Source organism: Phalaenopsis equestris, unplaced genomic scaffold (assembly GCF_001263595.1).
Source record: "Phalaenopsis equestris unplaced genomic scaffold, ASM126359v1 Scaffold233395, whole genome shotgun sequence".
NCBI classification, from domain to species: domain Eukaryota; kingdom Viridiplantae; phylum Streptophyta; class Magnoliopsida; order Asparagales; family Orchidaceae; genus Phalaenopsis; species Phalaenopsis equestris.
This window is the reverse complement of record NW_018251343.1, coordinates 262594-284100: the sequence shown is the minus strand read 5'-3', so window position 1 is coordinate 284100 and position 21507 is coordinate 262594. Positions and strand designations below refer to the sequence as shown.

The 21507-nt window shown below is 35.1% G+C and overlaps 1 protein-coding gene across 1 annotated transcript in view; it reads left to right on the top strand.

The window, feature by feature from the left end:
- Positions 1-3651: 3651 nt before the first annotated feature.
- The window catches only part of LOC110038651 (biotin synthase), a 53614-nt gene continuing 35758 nt past the window's right edge, over positions 3652-21507 (top strand). Inside the window, exons 1-3 of the mRNA XM_020743547.1 lie at positions 3652-3986; positions 11628-11807; positions 14354-14460. Coding sequence (XP_020599206.1) covers positions 3804-3986; positions 11628-11807; positions 14354-14460 — 470 coding nt within the window. The 5' untranslated portion in view covers positions 3652-3803. The remainder of the gene's footprint in view (positions 3987-11627; positions 11808-14353; positions 14461-21507) is intronic.

Below are 21507 nucleotides of genomic sequence, written 5' to 3'. Positions count from 1 at the left end.
AGGGAAAGTTCTTAAAGGTAAGTTATAGGGATTTTCTTGGGAAGGAGTGTGTGATAAGTTATATCTTTTATTTCTATATTTTATAAACTTGTTTTTATAAATGAAATTGATGTTTTGTTGTTTCTTTGTCATGAATTTTGAGTAGTCTTCTCTATCATTCTCCTTACTCTGAGATATGGTTTTGTGAAGAATTGATTTTGTTTTATAAGGTTCTAAATTTCAATAATTTGTGATGATTCAAACTTCATCTTCATTTACTTTTCGATCTGACAAATTAAATTGTTAAAATGTGTTAAGAAACATATGATCCGAAAGGGTTATAATTTCTATAACATGGTGAGAGTCACATTTAATTTTATGGGTGAGAATGTAATCCATGAGGTTGAGTGCAAATAAATAGGAAAATATACTTTGTTTGACGCACAATTGGAGATTTTAAGGTGACAGATTAAAATCCCCAATTTGGCCCAGTTGATTGGAAACTAATGCGAGATTGTTAGCCCTTAGACGAGGGAGAAGTGGGAGCTCTGGAGTGAGAGCCAGTATCCTCCCAACCTAACCACGGAATTAGAGACTAAACTCTGGATTAGTCTATGTTCTTTATACACTTGAAAGAGGGTACATAATAAGATTGCTCTAGATTATCAAACCTCAAATATTCTTAACTGTGAAAGTAGTAGAACCAACAGAACAAAGAACCTTATCATCAATCCATGAATTGTATTGTCTAAGGAGATTCATAGACTAAAAGCTAAGGAAGGAAAATTAAATCAAAATTTATGACTGAATTTTATAAATGAGACAATAATAGGGCACACCTCTCTCAAAATGTAAAAATATGCTTATGAAAAGAATATGTGTGTGTCTGTGTGCACTGGAGAGGTGGTCGGGGGGGGGGGGGGGGGGGGGGAAGTATAATTTGGTCATTAAAACAAACTACTTAACACAAACTTATGATCTTTTCTAAGTTAGACAGTCATTAAAAGACCCATTGTGCTATGTGCCACAACTTAAGTGAACATGAATCTTGTTTCCAAATAGGTAGAAAAGAATCAAGTATGTTTTGCATTTAAAGGGCATTCAATGATATAATATACTCTATCCTTAATATGGAAGCATTATTAATACTTGTGTTTATGCCACATCACGCATGTGAGCTAGCCTTGGTTCAATTCTAGGCAAGGGAATTCACCCTTATGATGAGCATAGGAGGCACACACTTGACCTAGGAATTCAAAGTTGCAAGGGAAAACTCCAAAAATTCATTTACTTAAAAAAGTAGTCATAGGCCATGCAAAATTAAGTAACATTTTATGAAAAAAATGATTTTTACCTAACTTTTATTTTAAAATTGGCACCAAATTGTTATGTTTTGTAAACAAATTTAATTTATCATAAAAGTCTAATGTATAAGTGTTTTCTAAACAAACATAATAATGAATAAAACAGGTAAAAACATCGCTCATATAATGAAAAAATAAGTAATAAATAAATAAATAAATAAATTTGTTAATACATTAATAAATAACAAAAAGCTAGTATTTTTAATATACTCTTGTAAAAAAATGAGATAGTCAGACTTCACATATACAATATGATCTTAAATCTATACAAAAATATGCACTTAAACCTTAGGTCTGAGATATGAACTACAACAACTTATCTCGCCTTCACATGATTGTGGTTCACACACTCTGTAGTTCTCTTACTCATATCTTAGTTTCTATACAAACTCTATCTTGTCTCTAAAAACTACATCATAAAAACTAAAATTTATAGACAAAAAACCTTAAAAATGGATACCAACATTCACAATATAGTAAAGCATATAAAGCATAGGTAAGAATAGAAAGCACTTATAGAAAATGCATTTCATTTTAGTTATTTATATCCCCTCCACTGTGGACTTGAATCCTATACAAGATATGTATATATTCCTAATTTAGCGCACACACAACATACCTAATAAATAAGGAAAAAAGTAATCATAAAATGTGTGGCTAGCACAAACAAAAATATTATAATGGCAAAAAAAAATCATAATTATACCCTTACCTAGACTAAATAAATATTTACGTGTTTTTATTATCACATTTATTGTCCTAGTCAGTGTAAGTAATATCCATATAATCTTAAGAAGACTATTAAGTCTAGTTTTATCAAGAAGATACAATAAGACTAAGAAGTGCCATACTAATCTAATATTTTTTTAACATATATGTATAAATAAATTTTCTTAAAATAAAATTAATTTTTACAAAAAATATTTGATCTTATATATGCTCTCAAATATTTAGAAAGACATATCATATATTATTTGTCTTCTAAGGAAAATCATGTGGGATTTGATTATAATATAGAGATTTTTTTTATCCAATGGTTATACTAACAATAATGACGATTTACATACCATAATCATAATCATATTATAAATTTATAGAGATACAACTAGAGAGGTGCTAACACTTATAACTGAGATTTACAACCAAATGAGATAATGATATAAAGGGACTACCTAAGAAAATATGGTTAATTATATGATTGATACGCTACCAACAAAATTCCAACATCCGACACAAATATTGAAGCATGCCACACTCTTGAAGCAACCTTTTGGGCAAGAAATGCTCAAAATTTGATTAAAAGTCATACAATGCTTCAATTTCAGCAAACTAATACACAGACTGATCGCCTCGATGAGAGGACAAAATAATACTAATATTGATTCAATTTGAACAAAATCAAGCTCTAATCAAGCCACTAAATCATGTTTGAAAGTTTTCCAGACACATTTGGAAGGTCAAATAAACGTTGAATCTAACGAGTTCATAATTAAATCGAGCGTCTCAACAAGATAAATCCAGTGAGCTTAAGATCACACTCAATTCTGACATCATTAAGACACTTAAATGTCCATCAAATGCCGTATGATCGAAGAAATCTTCAAGTCATCTGATCAAGGTGGTTCATACTTCATTAATTGCAACCAGAACATCATAAATAGAGCCTCACCCCACTCATGAGAAAGGGGAAAAGCTTCAGGTCTGAAGAAGAACTTGAAGCTTAGAAGAGTTGAAGTCCAACATTAGCTTGTCGCCGATTGCCGCAGACCACCAGTCACCGACCATCTCTCGCCGGTCGCCGCCGTTCACTATGGGTCGTTCGCCCACTTCTTACAATAAGTTTATTCGTGCACTGACATTGTTACTTCGCCGAGTGTTCAACCCTTTCTCACATGTGGGACGAGGGACTGCATATGTAATATCTAGTTTATAATGTATTTCTTCATAGGCCTCGTAATTTTTTCACTTACTAGATTGAATTTTTCACGTAAAATTTTTTAATATTTCTACTGATTATTTATTTTATCTAAATATGCGTTGAATTTTCGCAATGCTAAAATTATAATCCGTTAATTTAGTTTTGGGAATTTTCTAGCACACATCTATGATAAAAATGAAGGGATATGTTTTATCAGTGCGACGGAGTATAGTTCTGCCACTCTAAGGTCACATAACATGTGTGTATGACCTTTATGATATGATGGATGAGCATATGACACGATCAAGTGTATGATTAGATGTTTACAACCCCGTGCAAGTATCTGATTAGATGTTTACAACCCTGTGTGCAATGTACTTAAATCTTTAGAAAAATGCATTATACAGGCTGGCTTGTTGCACGATGAGCCGCCATTCCATTTCCTCTAACAGTCCTTTTCTTCGTCTCTCGTTTTTCTATATTAGATCACCTTTCATCCCTCCAAGGCGCACGATATTACTTTGTTCTTTGCGGTTCAGGAGATGCTTCTGATTCGTTCTTTTCGCACCCAGCTGGGCTCTGGGGCTGCCCGCGCCTTCTTATCCACCTCCGCCGCTGCTGTCGAAGCGGAAAGGGCGATCCGTGAGGGTTACCGGAACGATTGGAGCAGGGAAGAGATAAAATCTATATACGATTCACCTATCCTTGATCTCGTCTTCCATGGTGTAAGCTCCTAGATTTCAAATATATTTTAAACTTTCCCTTTCTGGGATTTCGGTTTTTAAAAACGCATTATTTTCTGAGCCCTTGTGGTATCTTTTCTCTCGCATTTTCCGCTGAATGGCGTTTTATGAAGCGTTTTCCCTCCTTTCTGTTCCACAGCAATCGTCATTACTTGTGGATAGTTACAAACTTGTAATCCCTTTTGTGCTTGTGAATATAATTTGAATCAGCCCTTTGCTTGGGATGAAATTTTTTTCTTGAAGTCTTGTTTTTGAGTGATTGTTGGTGTATCTCAGATATTTATGCAATTTGAACGATTTATTTTCACATATATTATGTTTTCCTTACAGTTAATGCTGTCAAGTTCAGAAAACACAGGTGTAGCATTTGCATGCATGTACCTGGTTAACTGCAAAGCATTTACAACATTCTGTTCAAATGGCTTTACCTGCTCTACATGTAATTGGTTCAGGTTGCTCTGTGAGCATAGCAATATTAGTGATAGCATATGCATTCATGTGTTTTCTTTGAACAATAAAACTTTTACTAGCGCTCCAAGTGCTTTTGACTATGTTTAGATTGACAAATATTTAGGAAAGGGGAAATAATAAGATTTAAAATGGAGAAGAAGTTAATTTCTTTTGATTATTTGGTTATGAAGGAAAATTCAAATAAAAATATGATAAAAGTTTGAGGAATGTATATTATATCTTATGCGGCGAGCGTCATCCAAAAATTTTCATGCTTGCATAGACAAAAGTTTTTTTAATGAAGTTAAATTTCCTATGTTGATTTATTTTACATTGGCATTTCTTCTTATATTGTCAGATGATATAATTTATTCTGTGGAAATTGATGCTCGAGCTTATATTATAAACAAAGAGGAGTTAAAAGAGGGTAAAAACAAAGAAACTACCAAGACTTGTAAATTGAGAAGGGTATACAAGTATAAAAACAGAAGTGAGAAGCAAAAGAATATAGCATTGCAACAAAACAATAAAATCTCTATAGTGGAAAAATTAAAGTAAATGCGGGAACATGGTTAGTATGAACGAGCTCCAACCACAACAACATAGACTAAGCTCAAGTGTAAATCATTCAAGAGTAGTAAAAGAACAAATGGACCAAAATAGAAGCACTAGGTTGAGCTTGAATTGTCTTTGTTCAGAGCTTGCATAACTTGAAAGATCACCATAATTTATGAATGAGTAACCGTCAGTGTAGACTCCTAAATAGATCCAAGTACTTGGCAAAACAATGGGTCAAAAAAGCCCAAGAAAACTAAGAAATGATTCTTGAAATTAAGAGTGCAAATGAGTCAAGCTGAGCTTGAGCCACTCTTGGCTTATGCTCGAACATGATTAATTAATCGAGTTTAAGCATAATTCCGCTAGTTCGAGTTGGTTCATGAGCTTACTTGTTTATTAGTAAAGAGAAAATATTTTTTATTCTAAGTATTTTTTTAATGACAAATAATTTTGAGAGAAATAAAAAAAATCACTTAATATAAAAAATAAAATATAATTTTAAAATATATCTAGTAATTTATACTTATACTCTTAAATTTTTAATATATTTTAAGTGCATTTTATATTTATTATTTTTTAATGAGCCGACTCATGAGTTAACAAGCCGAGTCAGGGTTGTTTTAAGCTTTTCTTGTTAGCTCATCGTACTTAGCTCGTGAGCCATTTATCATTGGCATGGCTCTATTACACCCTTACTTGTAGTAGTTATCGAACTAGAGACTTTACTAACAAACAACTGATAACATAACACAAAAAAATGGAGGACCAAAAAGACATAGCAATCTAGATTAGTTGGAAAGAAAAGAAAACTAAAAACAACCTTAAAGTGTCGTGAAGATCAACATAGTTACAACATTTAGAAGCCATCCAGGCAATAAAAAACATCCTTCTAATTTTCCTAATGCGTAAAAAGAACTCTTTTAATTGCTCTTTGATACACCAAAAAAATATTCAATTTTTAATATATATTTAGAACTTATATTTGGTGATATTGCACTTTAAAGGAGGATATTTTCATGTTTTATTGCAGGTATACTAAATTTAGACATTTGGACCTTAAAGGATGCAAAAAGAACGAAATTTAGTTTCAAAAGTGCGCCTAAGCGCCAGATTCAAAGAAGACGGTGCCTAGACACCAGATTTTAGCGCCTAAGCTCTAGAGACGGTTATCTTCACAAATGCATTGAATTTGGACGGATTTTGAAAAGGTGCCTATGGAGACTCTTGAGAAATTCATCCCTAGATTCTGAAAAGTGTTTTTATGTCAGAAAAAGTGGTGTGAGCATCAAGGTGTGGGAGAGTGTGGTGTCTCTAAGAGTTGTAAGAGGAGAGCAAAAGTGAGATTTCTTCTTCCTTAAATTTCTAAGAGAGATTTGAGTGTTATTGTAAAGAGAGAAAGAGATTCAAAGGAATTTCCAGGAATTTGCTTGGGGAAGAGATCAAATTAAGTTGTTTTACTTTTCTTTCTTATTTTGTAAACATTTATATATAAAATACATGTTTTGTTGTATCTTTCTCATAAATTCTGAGTAGATTTCTTTGTTCTTCTCCCTACAAACAGAAATGGTCATGTGAAGAATCAAGATTGTTGTGCAATATATTAATTTCATATTTGTGATGATTCAAACTTCAAATTTTCTTTACTTTTTGATCTAGTAAATTGAATTGTTAAAATTTGTTGTGAAACATACGATCCGAGAGGGCTATGTTTTTTACAACGAAGTAAGAATTACATTCGATTTCATGGATGAGAATGTAGTCCATGAGGTTGAGAGCAAATGAATAGGGAGATATTCTTTGATGGGCGTAGAATTGAAGATTTTAGAGTGACAGACTAAAATCTCCAATTCGGTCCAGACGTTTGGAAACTAAAGCGAGATATTAGCTCTCAGATACACCAAAAAAATATTCAATTTTTTATATATATTTAAGGCATATATTTGGTGTATTGCACTTTAAAGGAAGTTATTTTCATGTTTTATTGCAGGTATACTAAGTATAAGCATTTGAAGTTTAAAAGATGCAAAAGGACGAAATTTAGAGTTAAAAGTGATGTTTTCAAAAAATTGAATTGGCCCTTAGGCGCAAGAAATGGCGCCTTTAGCGCCAGAATACAGATAAGATCGTGCCAAGGCGCCAGAATATAGAGATGATCGCGCCAAGGCGCTAGATTTCGGCGCCAAGGCGTCAGAGACGATTATTTTCACAAATGCATTGAAATTGGACGAATTTTAAAGAGGTACCTATGTAGACTATTTGGAAAGTCGTCCTAACATTATAAAAGAGTGCTTTTATGTCAGAAAAAGTGGTATGAGTGAAGGAGGGAGAGAGAGAGAGAGAGTTCAAGGGCGTGGTAAGTGTCTCTAAGAGTTGTAAGAGGAGAGAAAAATTGAGAGATTTCTTCTCCTTACATTTTTAAGAGAGATTTGAGTGTTATTGTAAAGAGATAAATATATTTAAAGGAACTTCAAGGCATTTTCTTGGGGAAGAGATCGAGTTAAGTTGTTTTACTTTTCTTTCTTGTTTTGTAAATATGTTTTTATATATAAAATCCATGTTTTGTTGCATCTTCCTTCCTCCTGAATTCTGAGTAGATTTCTTTGTCCTTCTCCCTATAAAGAGAAATGGTTACGTGAAGAATCAATATTGTTGTGCAATATTTTAATTTCATATTTATGATTATTCAAACTTCGAACTTCATTTACTTTTCGATTTGACCAGTTGAATTGTTAAAATTGTAGTGAAACATACTATCAGAGGAGACTATGCTTTCTACAACAAAGTAAGAATCACATTCGATTTCATGGATGAGAATATAGTTCATGGGGTTGAGTGCAAATAAATAGGAAAATATTCATTGATGGACGTAGAATTGAAGATTTTATGGTGATAGACTAAAATCCCCAATTCAGTCCAGATGTTTGAAAACTAAAGTAAGATGTTAGTCCTCAGGCGAGGGGAATGTGAGAACTCTGGAGTGAGAACCAGTGTCTTCCTAGCCTAACCGCAGATTTAGGGACTAAACACTGGATTAGCCAATGTTCTTTGTCGCTCGTAAAAAAGCAAAAAAAAAGAATATAATTGCTCTTATTTTACAGAATATAATTTTTTTCAATTTGATAATTCACTGACTATAATTTCGTTGTAAGGGGGATGATGCTTTATTAAATTTGAACTCTTTATCACAAAACCTAATTTAGCTTTTAGTAAATTTAACTTTGAAATTTAGAGATTAATGTAGTAAACGTAGCTTCTTCAGTGGCATTAAACAAATTTCGATCTATTTTCTTACTTAAATTCTCTATAGTACAAATATTGTGCTTTTGTGTGATTTCTCTAACAAATTTTCACCTTCCTATGGGATCAATACTTAAGACTCCATTAAAGCCCTTTATCACTTGAACGATACATATACTTGCGTTTGCAATCTAGTGACGATTTGAAATTTAAAATACATCTTAATTCACTAGGTGTGACAACTTTAGATATTTTAAAGGAGAAAACTTATTATGGTAAAGTAAATTTTATTGTGATTAATCTGCATATTTTTAATTATAGTTACCTTGTGTGTTGTGGTGTTGAAAAGCATTTATAACGCAAAAAAAAGTTCCACATCACTCATCTTCTATCTCACGAGCCATTTAATACAAACTCATAGAAATTTTGCTATGAAAATTAATGTTATAAACTTTGTTAGTCTTTTCTTTCTAGGTGCACCACTAACTATTTGTTAGACCGATGCGTACGGCGTTGTCCTCCTTGTGCTCCACTTAGTTGACGTTAAGCTTGCCAAATAATTTTAAGACCTATGTTAGATGCAAGTCTAAAATGACAATTTAGTCATTTGTTAGTTATTATTGTGGCAGTATAACTAAGGCTTAATATGTTTAGGGTTATGTCATGTATGATTGTTACCTTGAATCTTAGGCTTAGGGTTTGGGAGAGAATCGCCTAACCCTCGAATTGTAGGTTTATCTTTTATTTATTGTAGATTGTATCATTTTGATTTGTTACCAGTAGAATAAAATTTATTATTTTTGCCCTTGTTTTTACGAAAATTCATTTAGTTATAATCAAATTGGTATCGGAGCATTCAAGGCTGCTACTTCGCTAGAATTATTTCTCGTTTGCATTTGAGGCCACTGCTTTGCCTCATATCATTTTAAAATCGTCAAGGTGCCCTCCCCGTCTAAGTGACTGTCCTGCCTTTGTCGCACGACATCTCCTTCATTGCCGAAACTTGTGATATAATCTCAATTTGAGCTAGTTGAGAAGTCGACAACAAGATCATGGTGTCGCCTTCATGATCAAACCTCATGATACAATTACGATTTGAGCTAGTTGGGAAGCCAACAATGGATCATGACATACATAAGTTTCTTCTTCATGATAAAAAATAGTCCTAAGACTAATTGTGGCCAAGAAAGTAGATGTTTTGAAAGAAAAATTAGAGAGAGAAGTGGGCCAATTAGATCAAGAATAAATGAGCGTTTCTCATTCATGAAGGGTTGGTTCTCATCTATGGCGGGATGATTCACTACCCTGGAAGAAATTACAAAGAAAATTACAACATTTCACTTGTCATGATTTGGCTTGATAACTTAGAATTAACTGAGTTAGGAACTGTGGTAAGATGGTATTAACATGTCATTTTCTTTCCATATATTTTTTTCAGAAACTTTCAGTATATAAAAAAAATCACAAATAATCCACAAATACCTATAAAAAAATTTAAATTATCCAACAGTAACAAAAATATGTGCAAGTAAAACTTTTAAATTCACACAACAATATATCACAATCCAAAAGAATATATCACCAAAAAACTACAAACACATCATAACATGATATCTATCTGTTGTAGTCCTCATCCTATAAACTAAATCTCTCTTGTCAGCTATATATCAACATATAATTTTTCTTTTCCTTAAGGAACTTATAAATTTTAACACTGAGTTGACTTAGTGAACAATTATAGTTTTAATATGTATTAAATTATTTTTCTAAGGATATGCATGAATGATTAAAATAAATGTAGTTCATTATTTTATAAAATTGTGAACTTTCATTTTAATTTATATCTTTTCCCGTTTCAATTTAAGTATTTACTCTTTTTAACCTCTTTAAGAGTTATATCAGTATTACAGTCATGCCAGAATGTACTGGGTTCAACAGGGACTTACAATATCTTAAGGGTTTGTACTTCTGGGCAACTATTGGCTAGAGTAAGGATAATTCATGGAGTCATGTGAAACTAAATGGAAGATTGCCCTAACATATTTTTGACGCGGATGCTTGGCTGAACCGGCCACCCTGTACAACAAAGGTTTGGGTCCTATAAGGTGCTGGACCAGCCGACTATCCCAAGGAGGCAGGTATATCGCCTCTTCCCCCTTGAACCCCACCCCCCCCACCCCCCCTTCCTATTTGCTTCCCTTCTTTTCTAGTCCCTTTCTATCCTAGTCCTTTCCTCTTCTATTTCCTTTCCAATTCCATTTCTTTTCTATTTGATCCACTATTATCTATCATATATATGCTGTGTGTTTGCTTGGGGAGGAGTTTTTGGATTCTCTGATTTCAGTCTGATGCCTCTAAGACGTTTCTCTCTTCCTAGGGCTGTTTTCGACGATAAGAAGGCTCTGGCTGGAACTCGTCCGAGGTAGTGATTATCCTCGCTGTTTTCCATCTCCCTTATGCTACTAGCTCCATATTCCCTCCACTTGCTCGCTGCAATCTCTCTGACTCCTCAACCTTTCTATTTCTCTCCGCCGCACACGCCTCTAGCTCCGTTCACACCATTGCCCAGGCCTCCCGACCCTTACTTGCTGCCGCCAAGGGCCTCCAACCACCACACCAGCCTCTCGACACCCCTTATTGCTGATCAGACCTCCAGCAACCTTTCAGCAGCTGTACAAGCCCATCTAGCCCTCTTCCCGCCACCGCATAGGCCTCCCGACCATTCTCTACTGCCGTCTAGGGCCTCCAGCCAAAGCACAGGCGTCCAGGCCTTTGTCTGCTGCTGACTAACCTCTGGCCACCTTTCAGCAGACTACTGGCCTTTCCGACCTTCTTCCTGCTGCCATCCAGCCCTCCAACCATCATCCAACCAACCACCGCAAATCCGAATCCCACCTTTCCTGCTGTTACCGCCATTCCTCCTCCCTTCCCCCTTTACTACAACCCACTCAAGGGTGTCTTTTTCTTGTTTGTGTTGGTTTGTTGTTTATGTCCTATATTGGCGAGCCGCCGTTGCAACTTTTTGGATTTCAACAATATTATTATATGTTTATTGTGGTTTGTGTTAACTCCGGTATCAGTTTTCCCATTTAATGATTAATAGACTGAATTGTTTCATATATTGATTTTAATAGTTAGCCATTTAGAACTACAATTTTTTCTTTGTTATCATAAAGTGGACAAGGAATCCTTAGCATTGCAAATTTGGTTTCATTATTAGCATAGTAAGGTTCAAGTCCCTGTGTGTTTCTTTTCTATTTATCTGCAGTCTTTAATAATTGTTTGTCTTCCATTTTTTGCTCTGAATTCTATAAAATAGAAACACAGAAAATCACTGATGCTTGATGTGAAGTGTCACGGTTTAATGGCTTCTGACAGGCTCAAGTCCATAGGCATGTTCACAAGTTTAGAGAAGTTCAACAGTGCACGCTTCTTTCTATTAAAACAGGTGGGTGTAGTGAAGATTGCTCCTACTGCCCACAGTCCTCAAGGTATGATACTGGACTAAAAGCCCAGAGGCTAATGAATAAAGATGCTGTACTGGAGTCAGCAAAGAAGGTATAGTGTGAAATATAGTCTTTTCTTATTCTTTAATTTAACTATTCTTCATGCTTTTGCATTTTTATTGATTATAAAATTAATTTGATGGGTTTAGTTTTGTTGACACATCTCTTAGAAAGAGGATGACTTTCAAGCTAATAGTTTCTATGTCTATAGTCCTTGATGCATGAGATTGGTGAAAGCATTTCCTGTTGTTTGTTTTTGCATTCCATGTACTAAAACAAGAATGCGATCATCATCATCCACATTGTCTAACGCCTTACCCGATCATTTTGGTTTGGCTTTATGAATACTTCCCCATCATTTCCATTGATTGCTACATGAGATTTTAAATTTTGTTTGCATTTTTAAACATACTGTCCTATCAACTTGCCTTTATTGACGTATTGGTTGTCGAAATCTTTTATCATTTTTTTCTACAATTTTATTTTTGATAGATGATAATCCCATTATCACCCTTATATGATTATTCATATTATTTTTTTAGTTTTGCTAAACATCTATCGTAATTTTTCATTTTGTCATAGTTAATTTGGTTGTTGATGACTTCTAAAAACTTGTGGATATATTGCATGGATGCTCCAATTTTAGCTATATATAAACTAAATTTTAAATATCCATCATATTGTCCTATCTCACAGTACTCTTGAGAAATTTCTTTATTTGAACAACCCAATTTTATCCATACATATTTTACCCACATCTATGCTCCTAATCTTATGTATCATACTTTGAATATAATTAAACCTATCACAGTTAGATCTTTCCAAATATTGTCCCATTATAGTTATAACAATTACTACAACATCCACCTAATTGCCTGCATAAACTTAGTATGTCATCATTGTCTCATGCTTTTTAATTAATTTTTTTTTTAAGCAAAATCCCAAAATAGACCCCCGACTATTAAGAAGTGTTCAATTTAGTTCCAGAGTTTTAGAATGCTCCTATTTAGTCACAAATTATTAAAAGTTGCTCTAAGTTGATATTAAATAATATTTTTTGTTAAATTTCACGATGACCTGCATGAATTGAAGGGTATTTTGTCTTTTATATTATTATTTGAAATTGATGTGGTTTGTATATAAAATTCTTTTTTATTTATTATTGGAAAATTATAATTTTTAATTTGCATTGATTAATCTTTTCACAAAACTTATGCTTTTTTTTTTCAAATGAAATTTTTTGTTGGATCATCATTTGAACACACAACCTTATGTTACAAATAAAACATACATACATAGATATATATATATATATAGATATATGTATAGATATATGTACATATATGTATACATATATGTATCCATATATGTACATATACATATAATATATGTACATATGTACATATATATACATATATGTACATATACGTGCAGAGACGGGCCGCATGCCTTGTCCAGTGGGTAGGCAGGGTCACTGTAAATCCCCTCTGGCAAGGGTTCGATCCCTACTGTGGTGCATGGGGGGTCGAATTATAGGCACATGACGTAGGCTCTCATCATGGGGCCGGATTGCGCATGAGAAATCGATATTTGGGCCTCTGCCAAATATCGATTTCCTTAAAAAAAAAAAATACCCCACTTCATACCTGTTCCTTTTCCGCTCCTGAGTGCATTCCATGAGTTCATTCCACAGACTATTGAAACACTGGTTGACACGATGCCACCTCTTCCGCTCCTGAGTGCATTCCACGATGGCACAATATTTACACGACACTCAGCAATTTGTTAGCTGGCTCCGCTCCTAGAACCAGAGGCAGAGGCAGGACCAAGCTGGCTCGTCTCTAGCAAATTATTTTCTGCGAGTTTTGAATTTAGAGTTTTATCAATGTTTTATACTTTTTAGGATGCTAGTATCTGTGTATCGTTTGGATAGGGCGCCTTTATTGGGTCCTCTCATACAATCTTTATATACCTTTTCAATTTCAATAAAATTAGCTCTTGGGCATTAAAAAAAATAAAAATTAAAAATAATTATATACATATATATATATATATATATATGTATACTGAAAAATTTTTGTATAAAAATACAAGTACTTTGCTATCAATCATATAATTTTATCATTCACATATATAATATTTTAAACATCAAATAAATTCATACATATATATAGATATGCGCACACACACACGAAGAGACAGATAGACATGTACATATATGTATAAATACATATGCACATAGGTATATATAGATATGTACATATACATACATATATGTATGTATATATGCATAGTTAGTAATTCTTTTCTTTTTTTTTTTTCTTGAAACTCTATCATTTTCTTGCTGTCTTGTTCGTCAGGTGAGACTTTTTTTTCTCCAGTATTAATAGAATAACATGATCGAAGTCTTTTAGTAGTACTGTAGATAAATTATCCTGAGCTGTACTTTTGCTTCTCGTACTACCATATCATCTTATAAGGTCAATGACATGCACCTATAAGTCTAGAGTTTCATAGCTTAATATTCCACCTTTTATAATAATTGTAAAAGAAGATTGATTTTTATTTCATTATTCCAGTCTTGATGTATAATTTCAGGCCAAGGAGGCTGGAAGCACCCGTTTCTGCATGGGAGCTGCTTGGAGAGATACAGTTGGCAGGAAAACTAATTTCAACCAGATTCTGGATTATGTTAAAGAAATAAGGCATGCGTTAAATTTTATAAAGTATCAATAGCTTTTGTTGCGAGCTGCCCAGTTGGGCTAAGAAGTTCACCTTTTTCGGCATCATTTCCTTACTACTGAACCTGATTATTTCATTTGTCTTATCCTTTCCTTGTCCTTGATGATATGATTGATCATCTATGCTATCCGAAAATTGTTAAAATCATTTCTGTAATTCATGTGTTGCATTTTGATAATCTCGACCTTTGCTACATAATCTGATTGCAGAATAGGACTATTCCCGGACAATTTTATTTCAGCAAGCCACGTATGCTAGCTGGTTGTTTCTAAACTATATGTTAAGAGCTTTAGAAGGATCTTAAACAGCAATTCAATGGACTTTTAATGACGAGCTACTAATGTATCCATGACCTAGAGGATTTTCAGAACTTTATTTTTTGTAAATGCCACATAGGGCTGTGAATGAGCTGAGCTTGAACAAGCTCAGCGCTTGTTCGTTTTTGTAATAACTGAATAATAATAATAATAATAATAATAATAGTTATAGTAATAATACAAAAAAGAAAATTTTAATTTTTAGGTTTATTTCAAGGAAACAATTATCTCAACGGTTTTGTTTAAGGAGATGAGTGCTCTGATATCGGAGGAGGCCCAAACCACAAAAGAAACACGATATTGTTGCTAAATTGAAAGAGATTACAAGCACGATATTTGGAAAGTAGGAAATACCGAAAAACAAACACAAACAAGTAAACAATAAAAGATATTTGCGGGAGACGATGATGATGGAGAATGTGAGGAGTTGGTATGAGAGGGCTTCGGTGGTAATAATAGCAAGAGAGGGCTGCGATTTTTGTAGGAGTGCTGGACAACTGCGGAGAAGAGCAGGAGAGTTGCGATGGGTGGAAGGAGTGCTGGACAACTACTGTGAAGAGCAGGCTGTCTACGGTGTTTGGAGGAGTGCTGGACAGCTGCAGAGGAAGAGTAGGAGGTGCTGCGGGGGAAGAGCAGGAGGTGCTGCGGTGGTTGGATGGGCAGGCCTGCGAGTGGCAGCGGGAAAGAAGTGATTGTGGATGGAATGGTGGAACAACTGCAGAAAAATGGACGTACGATAAGATAAATGCCTCCTCGGGACTGAGCTACAGCCGGAGCACCTCCTAGGACGAGGGATAGCCGAAACACTTCCTCATCTTCGGATACAACCCTTGAAGGAGAAAACAGGATGCCGGTGGTTGTCCAAACAGAACGCTAAATTTTTAAGTAACAATAATCCTTTCCTTATGCAAAACAACCTCTATATATAAAAGGATTAACACTTATATTAGGCGATGCTTTTAGTTAATAAATAGAATATAATAGACAATGATTTATAGTAGGCACTATTTTAAAATTAGGAAGAGAATAAAAATAATAAGAATTCATAATTTAGACAATGTTTATAATAGGAAGAATTCAGAATAGGCAAAAATTAAGAAAATAATAGAAATTCAGAATTGGCAAGTGCTAGGAAGGAAAGATGGAAGAAGGAAAAGGGGAATATGAGGAAAAGAAAAGAGTGAAAGGAAACAGGGGAAAGGGGGGCGACACCCCTCCCCACTTGAGGACTGGTTGATTTGTCTCCAAAACCCCGCATCAGTCTCCCGGGGTTGGGGAGCTTCCGCCTCATTTGTTTAAGCTTCCATATCCACAACTACGATGTCAGATCTGCGACATTGAACATGGTTGAAATGTTACAATCTGCTGGTAGGTCAATCTTGTAGGCATTGTCGTTCCAGAAAACATTTTGGTAGAATAGGTATTCGTCCACCTTTTGCAGGCCCTGAGCTGGAATTGTAGGTAGACAAGTATTCTTAACACTTAGGTATCGAGCTATTCCAGGGTATCCTGCATCTTCCATTACTCGCAATCGGCTAAGTGCAGATGAGGAACTGGTATGGGAGGAGAAATCAATGCTGTGGTGAAATTTGTGGCAGGTTGCACTGCACTCGCTGGCACCTCCTCAGGATAGACCTCTACTTTATTGATAGGACTCGGATCTCATTGAAGAATTTTTGTCCCCATCAAGGTCCTAGGGCCCATTATAAAGTTGGTATTCACCTCTTTTGTCAAGACATCTGGCGATGGGTACAATGCTGGACTGAAAATAACCTCTGAGTAATTCCCCGTATTATTTCCGACATAGCATAAAATGACACCACCTCTGGCATGTTGGACCACCCTCCATAAGGATAATTCAGGAAGGGAAGGGGTCTATACATTTGAAAAACCTGCAATGCTCTGGTTTGTGGTGGTCCTGGATTGTTGGTCGGCTCCTCAAACTCATGCCCTTTTTGGATATCCCAAGTTAGTCCTGCTGATGTTCCTGTCATCATTTGTGAAACAGTAGCTCAAGGTACCACCACTTCATCCTTTTCATTAATGCCTATTATATCAAGGTCACTACCTTTCTGAACGACTACTATTGCCTCAACTGGAATCTCTATATCGAGATCAACTGGAATTGATTACGGATTTTCCTTATTGGCGGACAATTTTGGATCTTTTATGAAGCCTGCATCTCTTTCTGGATCGCTTTTTATCTATTCAAGTAGAAGCTGATTCTCGTTTATGTCCTCACCGACTTCAATGCCTGTGGTGTCGTTGCTCAACTTTTCGATGATGCCCAGCTCGGTTAAGTAGATCACTCCCCTGGTTATGCATTCTGCTTCAACATGTCGCAAGCCATGACACTTGTAACATTTTTTGGTTGTGACAGTTTTGCAAATTGGTTTTGCTGGATGGTAGCAAGGGGTTGCTAGGTGATGCGGTCTCTCCACGCGGAAGATAGAGTTTGTGACTTTTGACGGTATTAAGTTAGTAGAAACTGACGTCGTGTTTTCTTCTTCATCTTTATATCTTCTTGTTCCCTCAGAATTTTCAGATCATGGTTGAGGGTAGTCTTCCATTGGATTTCATCTTCTATGTTTGTTATCCACCGCAGAAGTTGACGGATCTGTCGTTGTATCTCCTCTTCTTGGGGAGGCTCAGGCATGTATCTTAATGGTGGCATAATTAGGGTTTAGGAATAGGAAGGAAAAATTTTTAGTGGAGGGGATATAGACTTTGGAACATTTGGCAGTGGAACGTGTATTGGGTGGTAGGAATGAAATTTATGGGTTATGGTGGATTAGGGTTGGCTTAGCTTTGATACCAAATGATATCAGAGGAGGAAGCTCAAACCACAAAAGAAACACAATATTATTGCTGAACTGAAAGAGATTACGAACACGACACTTGGATAGCAAAAAATACCAAAAAAAAAACACAAACAACATAAAAAATAAAAGATTTCCACGGGAGACGACGAGGACGGAGGCTGCAGGGCGGTGGTATGAGAGGACTGTGGTGACAACAACAAAAAGAGAGGGCTGCGATGGTTAGAGGAGTGCTGGACAGGTGCGGGGAAATTTTGGAGGGTTGCTATTGGTGGGAGGAGTGTTGGACATATACGGGGGAAGAGCAAGCGGTCTGCATTGGTTGGAGGAGTGCTGGAGAGCTGGAAGAGCAGCAGGGGCTGTGGTGGCTAGATGAGGGTAAGTCGGTGATTGGAAGCAAGAAGGAAGGAGCGTCTGTGGTTGAAATGGTGGGAAGTGTGCTGGACAGATGCGGGGGAAGAGCAGGCGGTCAACGTAGTTGGAGTGCTGGAAAGCTGCGGGGGAAGAGCAGGAGGGGCTACGGTGGCTGGATGAGGGTAGGTTTGTGATTAACAGCGGGAAGGAGTGACTGTGGTTGGAATGATGGAACAGTTGTAGGAAGACGTACGTACGATAAGATAAATGCCTCATCGAGGTCGAGCTACAGCCGGAGTATCACTCGGTTTCTTGGAGACGATCACCACCTTGGACGATGGACAGCCAAAGCACTTCCTTGCCTTTGGATACAATCCTTGAATGGGAAAGCAGGACACCGACGACTGTCCAAACAAAATGCTGAATTCTTAAGCAACAAGAGACCTCCTACCCTAAACAAAACAACCTCTATATATATAAGAGAAATTATGACTTATTTTAGGCAATGCATTTAATTAAGAAATAGAATACAATAGACAAGGATTTATAATGGAAAATATTTTAAAATAAGGAAGAGAATAAAAGTAATGAGACTTTATAATTTAGACAATATTTATAATAAGAAGAATTCAGAATAGGCAAAAATTAATAAAAATAATAGAAATTCAGAATTGACAAGTGCTAGAAAGAAAAGATAGGAAAAGAAAAGTGGGACTAGGAGGAAAGGAAAGGAGGGAAAGGAAGAAGGGGAAAGCGGGGTGACAACCCTGCCCCTCTTGAGGACCGGTCGGTTCCTCTCCAAAGCCCCGCGTCAGTCTCTTTCAAGCCGAATGAAACAGAGAAGAGACATAGAACGAGAGTGGGAGATAGAGCGTGGCAGTGTGAAAAGTAAGAGTGGAATCACACGCTTCTCAAATTGAAGTTTCGACGTCATGCAAAGGAAAAACTGATTGGTGTTGAGGAAGACAGGAACCCTACTGTGCAGTTGGGAATAGAGACGGGCTTTGTTGTGTTTAGAAAGGCGTCGAAGCTGAAGGTAGAAGCATAGTGCTTGTTTTGTACAGGGCAGAGCAAGAGAGAGAGGCTGCTTTCATGCCCTGGTGCGAAGTAGAAGCGAAGGTCTAGTTGAATTGAGTGGCTCTGCATGAGGGTGAAAAGCTGAACTCTGCGAAGGAAGAACTGGAGACGAGCCTCATGTGAGAAGGACGGTGAAACTTTTGAGGAGGTAAGGGTTTTGGGTTTTGGGTTTTATGTTTTAAGTATATAAAGTATTGGTTTATTTAAGTAAATGTTGTTAAATTGATTTTAGGTTTTATCAATTAAAATTAGTGACTATAAATTGACAAGCAATGAAATGATTGAGAGTGACTGAGATCGGCATCTGTGCAACAGAGAAGGAGATTAAGGGTCCATTTGGGGCAACTAAAGTTGTTTGAAGGAACAACTGAGAAGTTGCTGTGCAAGAAATTAGTTTTTAAAAGCTGTGGTGACTATTACAAATTTATTTTATTTTTAAAAAGCCAGACTGCATCTTTCTGACTGCCACCATGTATTAACAACTAAGGTTGAAAAACAGCTTCTTGCACTGAAATTTTTATAAAGCAGCAAGAAAACAGTTCTCCAAACAGAAATGTGGTGGTGGTCTGAAAAACAAAGCCATCAAAAAATTGTCCCAAACAGTCCGTACGTCAGGTAAGTTTATAAGTAAAAATTTCAATTTTAGGATTTTACCTAAAACTGAATACATGGAATGTGATTTTAGTAGTAGTAGTCATAGTGACAAAAGTGTAACTTTTGGTGATCAAACTATTAAAAGGTGTGAACGATTTATATATCTTAGGTCTGTTATTCAAAGCGATGGTGATATAAATGTGGATGTTAATAGTAGAATTCAAGTTGGTTGGTTGAAGTGGAGGAATGCTTCAGGCCTTTTGTGTGAGGGAAAAGTACCACTTAGACTAGAAGGAAAATTTTATAAGATGGTCATGAGTCCTGCTATGCTTTATGGCGTTGAATGTTAACTTTTAAAAGAGAAGCGTAATACTAAATTAAGTGTTGCCGAGATGAGAATGATTAGGTGGATGAGTGACTTTACTAATAGAGACAAAATGTGAAATGAATATATCCGTGATAGGGTTGGTGTAGCTCCAGCGAAGAAAAAAAATTAGAGAGAGTCGTCTTAAATGGTTTGGTCACATTAAATGTCTCCATCTGAGAATCTGATTAGGAGAGTAGATGTTTTAGATTCGACTTATGTTAAGAAAGGCAGAGGGAGACCTAGAAAGACATAGGCTTATTGTATAAAAAATGATCTTAATTTATTAAAACTAAATGAATATATGACAGTAAATAGGACGCGATGGATAAAAAGGATTCATGTAGTCGACCCCACGTAGTGGGATTGAGGCTTTGTTCTTGTTGTATTTGAAAGCATTAAGTCTTGTTTTATGAACTAATTTCAGAAATTGAAGATCTTGATTAGTGTAGAACAACATATTAGAAGATGTAACCATGGAAGCAGCAAATAAGAAGTTTATTTGAAATATTATGTTAAATAATTAAATTTATAAAATGTTTTATGAAAATTTTATTTAAAACTTATCAATTTATGATATAGAGCACCTTTAGTCTTTTTTAGACATAAAAGCATGATATAACAAATTAGATATGAAGAAACTTGATTATTGATATAATATTATCATTTACATTTATATACATTCAATACAAAAGCAATTAAAAGTTCTGGGTGACGAGAATCATCAAATAGGCAAGGTGAATAATTACTGTTTTATCTGTACTAAATTTTGCTCTTTTATTTTCAAAATGTTTGGTAAGCTCTCTTATAATCAAAAGAAAATAAATGAAAATGACATGTCTGTTTTACAATTACAATTCTTTTATCTTTTGTATTGCATTAAATGAAAAGTAATTGTACTTAATGATTGAAAGAAATTAATTCTAAATTAAATAAAAAATAAATAATTAAGCTTATAAAGAGTCACCCCCTTATGGTACTAGTGTGTAATATTATTGTAGTTGTGTACGTTAAATGAAAAAGAAAATGAAATGAAAATATTTGTGCCTTATGATATAAAATAGAAAAAGGTTGTACCTTTATGATGCAAAAATGTAAAATATTTTATTGGTGCTCTCGAGATGACTTCTAAATGGAAATTGAAATGAAAAAGAAAATTATAAAAGAATGGAAAATGTAATTGATTTAAGATAATTTATTAAAGAATTTTATAAAATGAAAAATATAAAACTTGCTATAAAAACTTGATCAACATATTTCTTTGAGTATTCATATTGACATTTGCATATTTTTTTATAACCCCGTAGGAAATTTTATTTCACAAAAATAAAATTACAACAAAAGGAAAGGGAGACCTACTACACCCCCCATACAACTCACACAAAAAAAGAAACAAAAACCTAAGGTTCCTCTCTCAGAAAAAAAGAAAGAAACAACTCACCCCACCTATGAACCCCCCCCCCCCCACAAAAAACACCTCAAAAA